The 16,753-nt window shown below is 38.2% G+C and overlaps 1 protein-coding gene across 2 annotated transcripts; it reads right to left on the bottom strand.

Moving 5' to 3' along the window:
- Positions 1–216: 216 nt before the first annotated feature.
- On the bottom strand, positions 217–10,963 carry RBM43 (RNA binding motif protein 43). Of its 2 annotated transcripts, none has more exons than XM_016151117.2 (4): positions 10,591–10,963; positions 6,075–6,285; positions 2,334–2,422; positions 217–1,581 (listed from the first exon to the last, which is right to left on the bottom strand). In XM_016151117.2, exons 1-4 carry the CDS (start codon positions 10,873–10,875, stop codon positions 826–828), a joined length of 1,341 nt encoding a protein of 446 aa, XP_016006603.2. In that variant the 5' UTR covers positions 10,876–10,963; the 3' UTR covers positions 217–825. The 2 variants fall into 2 exon arrangements, with proteins under 2 accessions (XP_016006603.2, XP_016006604.2); XM_016151118.2 differs by lacking the exon at positions 10,591–10,963 and adding an exon at positions 10,257–10,479.
- Positions 10,964–16,753: the final 5,790 nt, after the last annotated feature.

The following is a 16,753-nucleotide window of genomic DNA, read 5'->3' as shown; positions in this document are numbered from 1 at the left end:
CAAGGATACATTACATCGGTTTCCTCATCCACAAAAAGGGGATAAAGACAGCACCTACCTCATAGGGGTGCCGTCAGAGCTGAATTAATAGATATATAAAGTGCTTAAAATTTTGTCTGGCAAATAGCGTGTTATTATTCTTACTATCCACGATCATACCTCTCAAATGCTGTTACTTTAACAATTATAAAAGGGGAAATAAAAACAGACACTAAATTTTCTTCATAACAGGAGAACCAACATTTTATTTAAGCACTCAGGCTAAATAACCAGCAATAAAAATGTCCCATATGTCCAGCAACCTTGTACCAATTAAATTTAGTCGAGTAATGATTTACCTGCATCAGAAATACTTTCCATCTAAGTAGCTTCTCAAGTGACTTTTGCCAGCATTCTTATTCTATTTGGAGTAAACGCAAACTTTGTAAATACTAAATTGCCAATAGCATAATCATCCTCATCTGAACTTCTCATGTTAGAATTAAGGCTACCTCTTTCTAAGAATTCAGGTTGTAGAGAAAGTGAGATTTCTTCAAAGTATAGTGAGTTTTTTTTCAAACTTCTATACCTTAGATATTATCTTTGTAGTCAGACAGACTGTGTTCAACCCTGGCCCCATCCCTTGCCATGTGGATAACCTCAGACAAATGCTTTAACCTCTCCAAATCCTAGTTTCTTCCCCTATGAGGATAGCAATGACTATGATGAAGGATGGTTGCAAGGATTAAATGAGATAAAGTGTGTAATGCTAGTGTCACGCATGGCATTGTCAGTGCTTAGTAAGGGAAAGCAGCAGCTATTATCATCACTATTGCTGAGATTCTGTTATCTAACTTTTTGCCTTATTAATTTCATGACCTCTTTTTTAAACAAGTAAGTATCAGAAGAAGATCCTATAATGTCAATGTGTGTCTTATTAAAATTAATCAGAACCTTAAGGTACCTTGAACTTAGTTGCTCACACGCTAACTTAATATTTTCCCCTCTATTTTCCTTTTCTTCCAAAACAAATGTCTCTTTTCTAAGCTCAGATTGAAGAGTATGTGAATATTTCTCAATGTACTCTTTTACAAGTTTTTCATTGTTTGGCTGAGAACTATCTCGAGCATTTTTTATGTAAATTGTGGTGATTTCACCATCCACCCTCTCCTGACATAGAACATGAAATCTTTTCAAAGTGCTTTCATAAAATCTGCTCTTCTTTTTCAGGTAAAGAAAAATATCTGTGTCGAGAACAAGCGTTTCTCCACTTCTAGCGGTCTTAGGTACTGAGGGCCTGAGTGGCTCCAAAGAGTTACTACTTCTCTGTAGACTCCTTCCGAGGCTCTGTCTACTCTGCTTTTTCCCCTCACTGATAAAAGTCTTGTTTTTTTCTAAAAGAGAACTTGCTTCTAATAGCAAAAATTCTTTGAGCCTTTTGATATCCAAAAACGATCCTTGTACAGAGATCCTTCCATTGTATTCCAGAGGACTGAAGCATAAAGTTGGAATTTTCCTTTTCAGGTCCATGACCAGATTTCCTAGAATGACTTGACTCCGAAAAACAGAGAGATCAAGTTTAGCTTTTACAGAGCTGAAGATCTGAAATTAAAGGAGGAGACATTAAAACATCACTGCCTAGTGGAGCAGACTATATACACACATTCTTTTTCTGCCACTGCTTCTACAGCAGTCACCTAAACCAGTCCCCAGCTGCCTGACACAGACCCGCTTCTTGAGCCACAGCAGCCCATTAAAGGGATCCCACAACCCCATCCAGGCCACAATGTTCAATTTGGGATTCATAGTCCCTCCCTGCATTCCCCCAAAACAGAGGTGGTAAAATATTTTTTAAAGGCAGAATCCTTGCCTGAAACAAAGTCTTAAGCAGCACCCACAGATAGTCACTATTCTGGGTCTGCTCAAGGATAGAGGCTGCCCTAGAGGGCCCTCCAAGTTCAAAGTTCATCAGATGGCTGCACAGAACCCCGGGGTTTCTTACCAAATAAAGTTTTAAATTAACGCTTTGAATTTTAACTTTTTCCTTTTATTTTGACCTTTTCTGAATCTTCAAAGCTTCTTTTTACTGTTTATCCTATTTGAGTTTTTGTTTTTCCCAAAATATGTCTTTAAGTAGAATCTGACATCATCCATGAGAGCAAAAAGGCTCACTGTCACTTTAAAAGCATCACACGGGACACAGGTTTGGCCATTAACACTGACTCAGGTTAAGGAGTTTGTTTTCTTTCCCAGAAGTCATGGGGTAGGAGTGCTTTGTGTCTCTCATGTAAAGAACACTTAGCAGAAGAAATGGGATCCAGGACGACCAGCAGGCCTTCAGCATCACACCTTACCTTTTCATTAAAATGAGAGACTGTGAGTTGCATGAATCCAGCCTTCTTTGTCAGATAGTGTTTCTTTTTTCTGATGACATTCTCTGCAACTAAGTGAAAACATTACCATCGGAAATGTTTGTGGCATGATACATTGATACATTGATTATAATAGAGCTGTTCAACTCTATTATATAAAATACTTAAGATTTTTCTACATTTTTCCTCTAAATTCAACTTTTAAAAAGTTTCCCTTCTACTTTCATACATTAAAATGTGTTTAATGTATAAATATCCTAATCATGCTTTTAAAAACACACAAAGGTAAGTATGTATATGTACGTGTATATATAAACACCTAACAGTCAATCCTCCATTATTGCCATGACGAGACTTTACCTTCTTGAATCCAGTATACCACACTGTCTTGGTTTTCTTCTAATTCACTGGCTGATCTGCTCAGTCTCCTTTGCTAATTCTTCTCTTTCCATTCTCTACATGTTGCTGTGCCACAAGCCTCAGGTCTCATACCTATTTGCTAACCTACACCCACCCCTTGGGTGATCCACAGCTTTAGATATCATCTCTACACTTATCACTTTTAAGATTCTATCTTCAGCCTCAACCTTTCTCCCTTCCATCTGTAGAAATCTCTACTTCATTACCCTAATAGGCATCTCAATGACTGAAATTCAATTTTTGATAACTATCCCCCACCCAAAAGTTCTCTTCCTTCGGTGTTTCACATCTTAGAAAATAACACCTAATTCTTCAGCAAATCCTGAATACCCACCTTGACTTAATCGCCTGCCCTGCTCTCACCCTAGTCAAACCTAGTGATGACTAGTAGCTCCTATTTTCCACATGGCTGACAGATTGACCATCCAAGAAAAGGCAGTCACATTTTGTCTGTCTGCTCAAAGCGCTCCAATGGCTTTCCCTCTCACACAGAAATAAATCCATATACCTTGCCTTGCTACTTAACATAAACTGGGCCCCGGCTACCTATTAGTAATAGGAGATCTAACCACATCTCCTATTACTCTCCCCCTCACTCATTCCACTCCAGCCACATGGGCCCCCTTGCTGTTCTGCAAGGAGCCAGCAAGTTACCCCCTCAGAGAATTTTTCCCAGTCCTTCTTTTGTCTTATCTGCATGAGTCATTCTCTTATGTCATTCAGGTCTCTGCTGAAATGACATCTAAACAAAGTATTTCCCTACTCACTCTATCTAAAGTAACATCTTCCATCACATTCTATGCCTTTATTTGTCTTTATATTTTTTCATAGCACTCATACAATATATTAATATATATAAACAAACGGCGATATTTCATATTTTTTCATGGCTGAGTAGTATTCCACTATATATGTGTGCCGCATCTTCTTTGTCCAATCATCTATCCAAGGACACTTGGGTGATTTCCATGTTCTAGCTACTGTAAATAATATTGCAATGAACATAAGAGTACATATATCTTTACAATCATGCATTTTCTAATTTTTCGGATAGATACCCAGAAGAAGGATTGCTGGGTCATGTGGTAGCTCTAAAAGAGGATACTTAGCCTAGGGACAGTTCTGCTCCCCTCCAGGAAGTGGCTCTGGAATTCTTCCTTAGTCCCTTACTCAGCTCCCTCCCTGTTTTGACTACATGAGAAACAGACTAAGGACAGGAGACAGGATAGTGCCCTTAGGCTGCCCCCTCCCATACTGGTGGCATGAGAAACAAGCATGAGAAACAAGACTGAGTAGCAGGATGGATAGCCTGGGACATCCCCTCCGCTATGGAGTCTTTCCCTCATCCTTTGTTCAGCTTTGGCTAATCATAATATCATTATAATATTACATGCGTTGCAAGTACTATGTCTCGACCTCCCACCCCTCCAAAAAACAGAAAGCCTATCATCCAGACAGTTCAGAGCAACTCGTTCTCTGAATTGGCCCACACTTTTAAGTGTGTACTTTTGCTTTAATAAAACTTGCACTTTCCTGCTTGCTGTTTGTCATATCCTTGAATTCCTTCTTGCACCATAAGACAAGAACCTGGTCACCAGAACCCTCGCCTCGCTGAGTTCTCGAGCATCAGCTCTATTCTTAACTTTTTGAGGAACCTCCATACCGTTTTCCATAATGGCTGCACCAATTTACATTCCCATCAACAGTGTACAGGGTTCCCTTTTCTCCACACCAGCTCCAACACTAGTTATTTCTTGTTTTGGTGGTAATAGCCATTTTAACGAGTGTGAGGTGGTATCTCATAGTTTTGATATGGATTCCCCTTATAGCTAGAGATGCTGAGCAACATGGATGGATCTTTAGAGAATTAGGATAAGTGAAATAAGTCAGAAAAGGACAAGAACTATATGATTTCACTCATGTGGCATATAAAACAAAAAGCAACAATCAAAAAACAAACACAAAGCAAACTCATAGATAAAGACAACAGAATGGTGGTTACCAGCGAAGAGGGTACAAGAGGGTAAATACGAGGAGACTTCACTTCGGTGGTTAGCACACAATAGAGTATATAGATGTTGCATTATAAAGTTGTACGCCTGACATTTATATAATATTGATGAATGTTACCCCAATAAATTTAAAGAGTGCATTGTTGCTTGTAAAAAAAAATTGAACATAAACATTAAATATTTAAATTATATAAATGTACAAATAAAGCACCTGACATATTTTATAGTCATGTATTCACTTGTTATTATCTGTCCACCACCACAGATGTATGCTTCATGAAAAGCATTTTGCCTATTTCATTCATTGCTCTATCCTCAAAGCCTACAATGGTGCCTGGCAAATAATAGGCACTCGATAAATACTTGTGAATAAATAAACGAGCCCTCTCTTTCTCTCTTTGAGTTACCAACTCAACATACTAACTTCTAAAAACACTACAATTCCCTCAGAGAGATAATAAGAAACTCTTCCCACCATTGCCTACTTGAACATCCCCACTGAGAAGGAATGACTTAACTAATGATGACTGACAAAGGCATCGATAATTCTTTGTCTCTTGGATTTCTCTCTGGATCCCGTCTTCCCTCAAGCAGCGCAAGTTCTCTTCTCCTTTCACTCCCATGTGGCATTTTACCTCCAATAGGCTGACATGGAGACTCAGCTTCCTCTGGCAATGTATTCTGCCAGCCACTGAGCACTGTGGAAGGCTGCCCACCTCCAGGAGGCAAGAGGAATGCCTATGTTCTACAGACCCAAGTTCCTCGCCTATTTCAGGGATGAGGTGAAAAATGGAATGGCTCAACCTTATCTCAGATCCAAGCCATATCTCCCTAATCAACTTTACTGGTAATAAAGCAGATATATTAGAATATCTATTTGTTGGTTTGAATAAAGAGAAGTGAATGGTATAATTATATTGCTGAAGCCACCTCAAAACTCACAAAGTAGTTATCTTCTTAGTGAGATTAGATATCATTTTTGTGGATTTTTAAAAATTTTTTCTGTATTTAACAAATTTTCTACAATAAATGTATTACTTTTAACCCAATACAGAGGATTCAAAATATAGAAAGACGTCTTCAAGAATTTGCCAGTTACTAGCAACTTTATTGTGAGTTATTTTTACATACAGTCTTTCTACTGCAATATTATGCAACCTTTACACTCCGAATATTTCGTAAGAAAAGCTACTTTAAATTTTACCAATACTATGAATCATTTTAATGAAATTCAATTTTTAATTTCATTACAAAGTATTGCTAAGAGTATGAAAATTTGATTTGGAAATACCTTTTTTTTCTCTGAATATTACATACGCAACTCCCTTGGTTCTTGTTGGATATATCACATCTTCAACAACACCACCCTCATTCTTAGTATCTTGGAAGTAACTCTTCATTAATGTGGACAGTAACTGATCATCATAAAGGCCAACCGGAAGATCAGCAACTTTAACCGTTCTTTCAGATGCTTTGGATTCCCTGACGTTCAAAGCTGATGCCTAAGAGAAACAGCAGGATACTCTTTAAATATGTAACATTCTACTTAATATAAGGAACATAACACACCAGTGGGAGAAGCTATTTTATTCAATAAAGGTGGCTGTGTAGCTGATTAAATACCTTAAAAAGAAATATTTAAAGGATAGATCTTTGCCTCAGACCATACACCAACATAAACTCTATATGAGATTGAGAGGTAAATGTAAAAAGTGAATACCTTATTTTTTTATACGTCAAAAACACTGGTTAATATTTGTCTCATTTTAAAACGGCCTAAAAATGATGGAAGTCACAAAAGAAAAAATCAAGAGATATAAATTTTCAAAATTTAAATTAAAAAAAGAGTCAGCTAAGCTAAGCACAAAATATGGTAGTTTAGAGATGGCTGTAGGTTTACTTAATTGTAAAGTCCAAAGTACATAAGCCAGAAAGAAATACATTCCCTACTTTTTTAGTCATAATCAGGAAAAAGTGACCATAAAATAATAAAACTCTGGCAATAACAATGGGGCTGCAGCGGAGTAAATCCTGCCTTCTAGCACATATCTGAGATGGAATTCAACCATTGCAAGTACTATCGTAGACCCTGGCAACATGCTGGGCACAAAGTACCAACTGCAAATAGATCCTTTCCTGGGCTCACTCTCTTTTTTAACTTCTTGTGTTATCCAATTAAGGGGCTTCTATTTAAATGTTTTAATTGGTTCCCTAGCCCATTTGGGAAAGTAGACCTAAAAGCTTCTCCCAATGCTTATGTGGGTAAGTCCAGCCTGATACCAGAGATCAGACATAATCTATCCTAAATTATCCCCAGAAAGGATAGGATGTCTTATGGGCCCGAGTAATGGTTAATAGATCACAGAGATGTTATGGGCCCTCGGTTAAGAGGAATCTGTACTCAGAGCAGGATTTCAGAGTAGGGGATGGACAAACTACTTATTGCCTCCCAGGGTCAAGAAGACAGTCTAAGCACACAGTGTCCTGTCCATCCCAAAATACCTTAAAAAGAAAAAAAAAGGAATAAAAAGGAGAATAAACTCAATTAATGGGAGCAATCAGCACAGGCGAGATTTCAACAAATTTCTGAAAAACTGAAAATACGTATTAGCATGTGGAAGAATAAGGCAGAGGGAAAGAACGAACCTAGAATTAGGAAAAGGGGTTGCGGTGGAAAGGTGAGAATCTTCATGGCAGAACCTCAGAAATGAAAAAAAGTAACCAGGAACAGAAAGATCAGTTGAGAGGCTAGTGGCAACACAACTGCTCTAGTAGTCTCACCACATTCCCTACTCCTATGCGTGTACACACAAAAACACACACACACAGACACACAACAATGAAGGCAACTAGGCAACAACCTTAGGAAAATCTGACCTGCTAATATGGGTACTGGCATCCCAGAGCAAGTCCCCCTCACTTGCTGGCATCTGAAGGGACCCCAATCTAAAGGTAACAAGCAAACTAAAGTGTGTCATGATTTGGAGTAAATTGTGGAATAACAAAAAATAAGAGAGAGAGAATCCATTTGACACAGCTACTGGGAACATTTTCTACAAGTAGAAAAAAGAAAAATATACATGATATTGGACCAAAAGGAGAAAAAGTAATGACAGCAAGCTATTACACCCTACTATAAACAATACTTACTGTTTACATAATAATGTAAACACTCTTATTATTAGCTTTTAGACTAATTCTGTTAAGTCTTCAAAATACAAAAAAACAAATTACAGAATAAAATGGAAACATTCAACTCTATCAATGTAAGAAGGCAAAACTAACAGAAGTTAAAAAAGACAGAAGGAAGAATAATCTACTCTTAACATTACAAAGAATCATGTAATACTACCAAAATTTTGAGTATATTATAGAAGTTACCAAAAAAATCCATACAAGAATTTAAAATAATATTAAAACTTTCAAACAACGGTAGGAGAAGTCAGAGGTTACTTGAATGAAATTCTCATTTATCATTGTAGGAATTTATAGAAAAATGACTAAAATCAATGATGATTGCCCCTGGGGATATGCACTTTCTCAGCATCTCTTTGGTATTTCAGCTGGTAGCTGTTAAAATAAGGTGGCAAAAACATACCTGTCAGTGTGCAACCGAATTTCTTAGAATATATAGCATCTTATCAATTAGTTCATCAGTTAACAAATATAGTATTAATTAAGCATGTGTTCTATGCTTGGCAATATGCTGGGTGCCATAGATGACACATACAAAGAAATAAAGCATACCCCTTGCCCCGAAATTCAGTTCAACCATAAAAATTTAAAAAGCATTTATTATGTGTGGGGCACCTGGATAGGCCTTGGGCTTACTAACATGGAAAAAGAAAAAGAAAAGAAAAGAGACCTCTACCTTATGGATGAGAGAGGTGTCCACCTACATAAATCATTTCAACAGAACTTGGTAGGCGCAAAAAGAGAGAGATCTATTTCTCTATAAGAGGAAACAGACCAATCAACTGCCAACAATTTAAGAAGGCTACAAGACCATTCACAATAAAACACTAAAATACACAATGAATGACATACAAGATTAAGAAGCAAGATTAATTCTCCTAAGTGGTCGAAGAAGGCTTCATGAAAGAGGCCTTTAAAGCTGAGATCAAATTTTAATTAATGGTCAAATTTAATTAAAAATGTAAAAGAAGAGTTCACAGCAAAAGCAAAGAGACAGAAGGATGGGGGGTGAAAATGGTTCATACTGACACATGTGAAGGAAAGAGAGTGTCTCCTGAAAAGGTAACTTATACTAATCTATTGACTAATTGTTATGGAAGGTACTTTTAATAGAGGAAAAATTTTTTTAAAATATTCAAAGACAATGAAATTGCACAGGAAACAGCAAAAATATATAAAATCAGTCCTCCATCCTGGCTGCAAGTGGTAAGATGTAATTATCCCAAAATACGTCTTCCTAGCAGAGAAAAAAAAAATGACAAAAGAGATCTGTCAGATTTTCAGGGTCTTCTACTTCACAGATTTGTCTTGATTACTATACATCTGACTCTAACAATCCACACTCACCCACCCAAGTGGGTAAATGGCTAGTGAACTGGCTTCCTTTTTGTTCTTTATCAATGTCAAAGAAAAACTTTCAATCAATTGAAATTCAGAAAATCTCACTCCACCTCTACCCTCATCAATATACTAATGTCATATTTTTTCATTCAAGTGTCTACACTTATCTTTGAAATCAAAGGAACTTCTCCCTGGCGGCTATTAATCTCTTCTATCCACGATTAAGAAGAAAAAGAGATGTTCTAGAGCTAGCCCTTTCGAGAGTAATCACATAAAGAAACAAGATTTTGAAACATGAGCAGCATGTTAGCCAAGAGGTATTATATTAAGGTGATGGCATTTTCCCTGTATCAATGATATATTTTAAGAGACTTCTGACCATCGTATCAGAAACCAAAAAGATATAAAGAAAACTTGAGTTTATTTTTGTAACTAAAACACTAAGTAGAAACTGATTCATTGACTGCATTCATTTATATTTCTTTTCTTAAAATCAGTTGTTTATTTTCACTGACGTTGCCTTTACTAACACCCAGTAAACAAAACCACACTTGGATCCCACAACTGCTTTGCCATTTCCCTGACCCTAGCATTTCTGACCAAAAACAAGGGCCCCAAGGCCATGCCACTGCTTTCATGCGCTTAATGGAAAAAAACACGGAAGGCTAAATCTCGATATGCACTGTTCCTGCTAGCCAGCAGAGAGGGTGAAAACACAGAGAGCCCTTTGTGTCTAGAGAAAGAGCAAAAGCCACTAGAGAGGATTCCCACTAACGCAAACAAGACATCAGGATGCCTTCCCAATTTGCTTCCTTAGCGTGAATCCTTCTTGTTGGCACTTTTCGAAAGGAAGCCGTGGCCTCCATTTCTGGGTAACTCCCTCTGCTTTGTTCACCAAGGCGTTGGGAGGGACAACAACTTAGGCCTAATAGCCTACAAAGCGACTCCTCCACGAAACTGCTGTGTCCCGGACGACGCCACACTGGGTGCAGCGTTCCATCCCTTTGGAACTGCATCTCGCACCAGCACTCAGCGAAGTCCAGGCGCGCGCAGAGGTGCCCCGAGGACAGGTGCAGAGAGGCAGGGCGACGTCTGTCAGCAGATTCGCCTCCAGGAAGGGCGGCTCTCCGCCCGCCTCGGAGCTCTCCGCCCGCCCGGGGTCAGCCCTGCGCCCGCGCCAGCCCCCGCCCGTCCCCGCATCCTGCTAGGACACCGTGGCGACGGGACTGAGACGACCCTGCCCTGAAAAACCCAAAGCAAAAGCCACTTGCCATAACGGAAGAGACGCTCTCTCGCGGGTTAGCAGGGCCCCGATCTAGCAGAGCGCTGACGGCGATACGGGGCGGGCAAGTAAGTTTTGGTTTCGGTTTTTCGTTCCCGCTCGCATGGAGACAATGCGAGAACAGAGTGGCCTCCGGGTGAGGCTCGAACCTGGACCCAAAGCTGCCAGTGCTGGCCCGCATGCCGTCGGTAGTTTTCGCAGCTTTTGAAACCACACCAGAGAGAGGCCCGGAGGATTTCCCCTGGGGGAATTTGGGGATTCTCCTGGCTTGCATAGGTCCTGTGCTCAGTTTAGTCTGGATTGTGCATCCTACGCCCCCTGTGGTACTTCCCCGGCAGTCTTCTCACCACACCACACCTGTGCCCCTCTTCGTCACCTGCCTAGCCCAGAGCCAGTCGCGGGCCCCAGCTAGGTACGCAGGGCACGGGGTGAAAAGGGCTCAGTCTTTGCTAACGGAGAACTCACCGGCTTTACCACATCAGGCTCGGATCTAGGGGAACCTAGGGAATCTACATACATAATTTCCAAGTCAAAGATGGCATAAAGAAGAACGGGAAATGGCTGGCAAATATGAAGCAGCCCAATTCCACTCTTAACTACGAATTGAAATCATGAGATCTCTTTTTTCCATGATTAGATCGGTAAAAAATTAAAGTGTGAGCCAGAGTGTGAGGCAACATCATTGTTGCTGCAAGCATAGATGGGTGCAAATATTTGTAAGGATTGTGGCCCCTTTCAAAATGTAAAACGCAAAAATAAAAAATAAAAAAGTGAAAATGCACATAGCCTTAGATTAGCAATTCCACCTTCATAACTATGAAGCTAAATGCACCAGTGGAACTAAGATATTGCACATAAATTTTGAGTTGCTTGTAATGCACATAATTTTTTTTTTTTCAAAACTAGGACCCATCCAGTTAACCCATGAATAGAGCTATTTATTACATGGCCAGTGGCACATCTAAAAGGCCTAAGTCTATGAAGATTGTAAAACAGAATGAGATCTGTATGTAATTCCCCAATTTATATTTTATTTTCAGATCCCTATACCTAAATGCACACTTGAATGTCTAACAAACATGTGAAATTTAATAAGACCAAGCAGAACTGTCCTTCCTCTCCTCTCAGTAAATAGTTGCACTACCCACCTAGGAGTTCAAGCTCATGATTCACCTGTCTTCCTTGATTTCTCTTTTCCTTAGCTCTATTAATATATCTCATAAATTTCACACTCTCTCCAACTCCACCTCCACCTCCACATCCCAGATCAAGTTTCTATCAAGCCTCATTCCCCTTCAGTTCATTCTGGAGACCACACCCAGGATATTTTTAAAATGCAAATCAGGTTTGGTCCTGTTTAAACACTGCATTGTTTTCCCATTGTTCTTTAAATAAAATTACATTGACCCTCTGGAAAGCAAAATGTCCTTGATCTTTTTTCTTTGGCCAGACCACCTACCAATGTCCTCATAGCCTCTGTTTCCACCACCAACAAGCATCTTCTATGGAGGCTTTTCCTGACGGTGGTTCTTTGTGTGGGGCTGTAAAGCTCCTCCTGGATCCTCACCTAACTGACTCTTTCCTGTCATTGGAGTCTTGGTTCAAATGACCCCTCTTCAGACAGACTTTCTGATTACTCGCTCTATATTCATTCCTCACAGCTAATTGTTATTACATCATTCTGTTATTCCATCTTAATGCTGCTCACCCCTTTCTAAAAATATCTTCATAGATTTATTTTTTCTTGCTTGTTTTCTCCCCACATGGTAGACATTAGTAGTGCTTACCAATATTCCTTATTCTTTTCTTCATTCAGACACATTGGAGGAATCTCTCTTCTTCACCCTTTGAGGTTAGGTATGGTCATATGATTCGTTCAGCCAATGAAATAAGAGAATTGACATGTCTCACATATTTGGGGGGAAGCAGTTCATTGCCAGCTCAAAAGTCTCCAATGCTCTTTCTTTTTTGCCTTGGTGCTCATGTGTTGAGAAGAACGTGCATCAGTGAGCCAAAACAGAACACATGCACTAGGGAGTTACTTGGACCCATAATGAAATTTACATGAGTGAGAAATAAAACTTTGATACTTTAAGCCAGCAGTCCACAACCTTTTTGGCATCAGGGACCGATGCTCCTATGAGAATCTAATGCCTGATGATCTGAGGTGGAGCTGAGGCAGTGATGCTAGCGCTGGGGAGCAGCTGCAAATACAGATGAAACTTCACAGTACACCTGCTGCTCACCGAGCACTAGTCAGGGGGTTTGAGGACTCCTCCCTTAAGCCACTGGAATTTTTTCAGCAATATTACTTAGCATACCCTGACTAATGTATCCCACTACGATGAAAGAACACCATGAAAATATTTGCAATCACATACCTAGTAATGTATTTGTATCCAGAATATACAAAGAACTTTTACAACTCAAAATAAGACAATCCAATTTAAAAATGAACAAAAAGAAGATTAGACTTTGGGTGGTGAACACACAATGCAATATACAGATGATGTATTACAAAGTATACCTGAAACCAACACAATTTTATTAACCAATGTCACCTCCAATAAATTTAATAAAATTTAAAATTTGTTTAAAAAAATGGACAGAAAGTTGAATAGTCATTTCATCAAAGAGGATATATTAATGGCTAATATGCACATGACAATATGCTCAACATTATTACAAAGCTATGTAGACTAAAACTACAATGAGATACCACTCCACGCTGACTAAAATGGCGATAATCAAAAAGAAAAATAGTAACAAATGTCAAAAATATGGAGAAATGAAAACTCTCACACATAGTGGGAAAATAAAATGTTACAGTCACCTTTTAAAACAATTTAGCAGTTTCTCGAAAAGTTAAAAATAAATTTACCATATGACTAAGAAATTCACTTTTAGATAACTAACTATCCGAGCAAAATAACATGTCCAAAGATACGCAAATGTTCATAACATTATACATAATAGTCAAGAACTGGAAATAACCCAAATGGGCATCAATTGCTTAAAGGGTAAACCAAATGCCATATACATATATACACACACATATATGTGTTTATGTATAGTTCACACATATATAGTATATATCACCAGGTATAGTAGTACATTGTATGTATATACATACCATACAGCAATAAAAAGGAATAAAATAGATAGTGATGCCTGCTACAAGGACGAAGCTCAAAAACATCATGCTAGGTGAAAAACCAGACACGAAAGCCACATATTATATAATTCGGTTTAACCAGAAAAGACAAGTCTATGAAGAAAGAAAGTATAAAAATTGTGGTTTGGGCTGGGAGTGAGAACAAAGATCAACTTTTATTAGAATAATCCAAGTGGGGACCCTCTTAATAATACATCTCGTATTAGACTTGGGAGTGCAGGTCTACCCATCTGTGCCATCAAACCTGACATAGAGCAACTGTCACCCTTGCAGGCACCAGCCATTGCAACTCGTACGCCCTAAGAGGGTTCAGGACATGCTACCTCAAATATGGGACACTTTGGCATATTGAGTATTTCTGAAGGAATATGAGAAATAGCATGTGCAAGAAGAATTTTCTCACCTTTCCTTTCTCACCTTAAAAACAAGTCATAAAACCTTTCTGTAAAGAGATGCCTTCCCTTTGCCCAGAGGAAAGAAGCATTCTTATCTCCAAAGACCAAGGGACGCAGAAAGCAATCCTTATGAAAAGGTCTTGCCAAATTTCCCCTAGTTTACTACGCTTAGCTGATACTCTTTATTCTATCAATTTTTACTTTCTATTACTTTGAACTCTTTTCTAACCCTAGCATAAAAACTGTTGGGTTTAAACATTTCTTTGGATCTTCATTTCCTTTTGAAGATTTCTGTGCTGCATGAAAATTATCTTAAATAAATTTTCATGCTTTTGTCTGTTAATCCGTCTTTGTCAGTTTAATTTCCAGATCTAGCCAGGGACTCTAAAAGGGTCAAGGCAAACTTCTTCCTCCCCTATAGCCAAAGTATTCTTGAAGCATGACTTCAAAATGTAGCCAAAGTAATTCTAGCAACTTATTATTGAAACCGAATTCAAAAAAATATTTTAATCTCATAGCTCTAGGTATAAGACCTCCTATCTCATTGTACTTGTTTCTGTCTCGTAGCTTAAGTAAAATCAAATTGGTTGACATGTTCAATCCTATCATATGCTTGGGAGGCAGAAAGCCAAAACTGTTTAGTGAATAGCATTAATGATATCCAGTTGGTATTCAAAAAGAAATGCTCATTCTTGAAAAATATACAAAGTGTAATGAAGATAATAAAACTCACAAAAATCTACCCCCAGAGATAATGGTAAACATTTTATATCCTTCTTTCCAATCCTTTTTAAAAAAAAAAAAAAAAAAAAAAAAAAAACCATATCACATTTCCTCTTGTGAATATACCATATGTTATTATTTCTTTACTATTGGACATTAAATGATTTCCAATTTTTTTTCCCATTTGTAAGTGCTTTGATGTATATAAACACTTGCTTATCTTGGTATACAAATCTTTTTTTTACAGTTCTGAACTAGGTTGACAAATTAAAGGATATAAATCCTTTTAAGGATCTTTATTCCTGTGGCTGCAATTGCTTTCCAGAAAGAGAGGCATAGGTCTATATTTTTGTTAAAAGTCCAATAAATGGCTATTTCATTGCTCCTTTTCAGCAGTGGGTACTACTCATTAAAAAATAATTTAATTTTTATCCTATTTTTAGAAATCTTTACAATGTATACCACATCTTATAAAAATAAATAATTATCAAGATACAGATAATAGAATTTGTGTTGTTTTTGTTATCACAAATTTAAGACATTCTCATTCTCAAATTATAAAACTGAGACCTTTGAATAACGAAGGCTGATTAGAACCTGCCTTATGGTGAAGATCAAATCAAGTTTGAATCTCTGACCAGATAATGGTCTCTCAAAGCACAAACACCAATTAAGATTGCGGAATTCAATAAACCCTTTTAACTGCACAAACCAGCTCAGGGAAAAAAAAACTGAAGTGGCCTGAGAGACTCAAAGTACCCATAATTTAATGAAGAGAAGTAAAGAAGAATGGGGCCAAGATAACAGAAAATTACAGCAACCCTAAAAAGCAAGTCCAGAAAAAAACTGTGGGTGTTGCTATTAGCACATATAAACTGACCAGAAGAAAATGAGTAAGAAACCTGATAAGATTTTTAATTGTACCAGCTAAATGGCCACCAGATGGAGTGAAGAGATTGTGACTGTTCAAAATTTTAAAAACTTGGGTCCCAAACATTGATCACAGGAAGTGTACTGAGTGAGGAAGCTTTTCAGCCCCCAAGGACACATTTCAAATGTCCATTCCAGATGTGGCCAAGGAGAATAAGGGAAAGAGAAGAATGTCCAGGAGCTATGAGGACAAGGAGCAAGAGAAGAATATCTAGAATGGAATCACAGCCTAAACAAAATTCCACACCCAGCAGGTATTGAGCACAGATCTACTCAACGGGATTTCAGGATGGCTTTGGCTCAGTGATTGCCATGCGTCTCCTATTCTGTCCCTTTCCAAATGTGGTAGAGTTTATTGCAGTTATATTGTTCTAGTTCCAGCACTGTATACTGTAGGGTCTCTGGAGAAAGAGGAGTAACATTTATACCCGATCTAGAAACCACCACATATCACCTATACCTCATACACTTTTGAATTTGATGCCATGATTGGGGGGATTTTTGTTTTGTTTTGTTTTTCTCCCTCGGGAATGGGACGTATGTTTTATAGGTAAAGACGAGTGTTAAAAATATTGATGACCAGTAGGATAAGATAAAGCACACTCCTTATTATTTTGGCTCAGTTATAGCTGGTTCTCTTCATTTTTATAGGACAGAATTTTCTAGTCCCCTCATGTTTCAGTGAGGCCATGTAACTATTTCTGGCCAATGAGATGTGAGAGGAAATGACGCAGGTCACTTCTGGGTCACAGCATTTAATTGCTGGTGCAAGATTCTCCAGATGTCATTTTTTTCTACCTCCATGATTCTGGAAGAATGTCTCAAGATGGGGACTTAAGTGACTAGGACAAACAGAGTCCCCTGCCAACCCGTGTTGACATTTAACATGAATGTGAATTAAACATTTATTTTGTTAGGCTACTGAGATG

Source organism: Rousettus aegyptiacus, unplaced genomic scaffold (genome assembly GCF_014176215.1).
Source record: "Rousettus aegyptiacus isolate mRouAeg1 unplaced genomic scaffold, mRouAeg1.p scaffold_m13_p_2, whole genome shotgun sequence".
NCBI classification, from domain to species: Eukaryota; Metazoa; Chordata; class Mammalia; order Chiroptera; family Pteropodidae; genus Rousettus; species Rousettus aegyptiacus.
The sequence above is the reverse complement of the archived record's forward strand: the minus strand, read 5'-3'. Positions and strand labels throughout refer to the sequence as shown.

Coding starts and splice junctions, on each gene's coding strand:
- RBM43 (XM_016151117.2), bottom strand. CDS start 10,875: ATGCAAGCCAGGAGAATCCCCAAATTCCCCCAGGGGAAATCCTCCGGG. Junction 6,286..10,590: donor AGAGCGTCTCTTCCGTTATG/GCAAGTGGCTTT, acceptor TGTTTCTCTTAG/GCATCAGCTTTGAACGTCAG. Junction 2,423..6,074: donor AATATTCAGAGAAAAAAAAG/GTATTTCCAAAT, acceptor GTTTTCACTTAG/TTGCAGAGAATGTCATCAGA.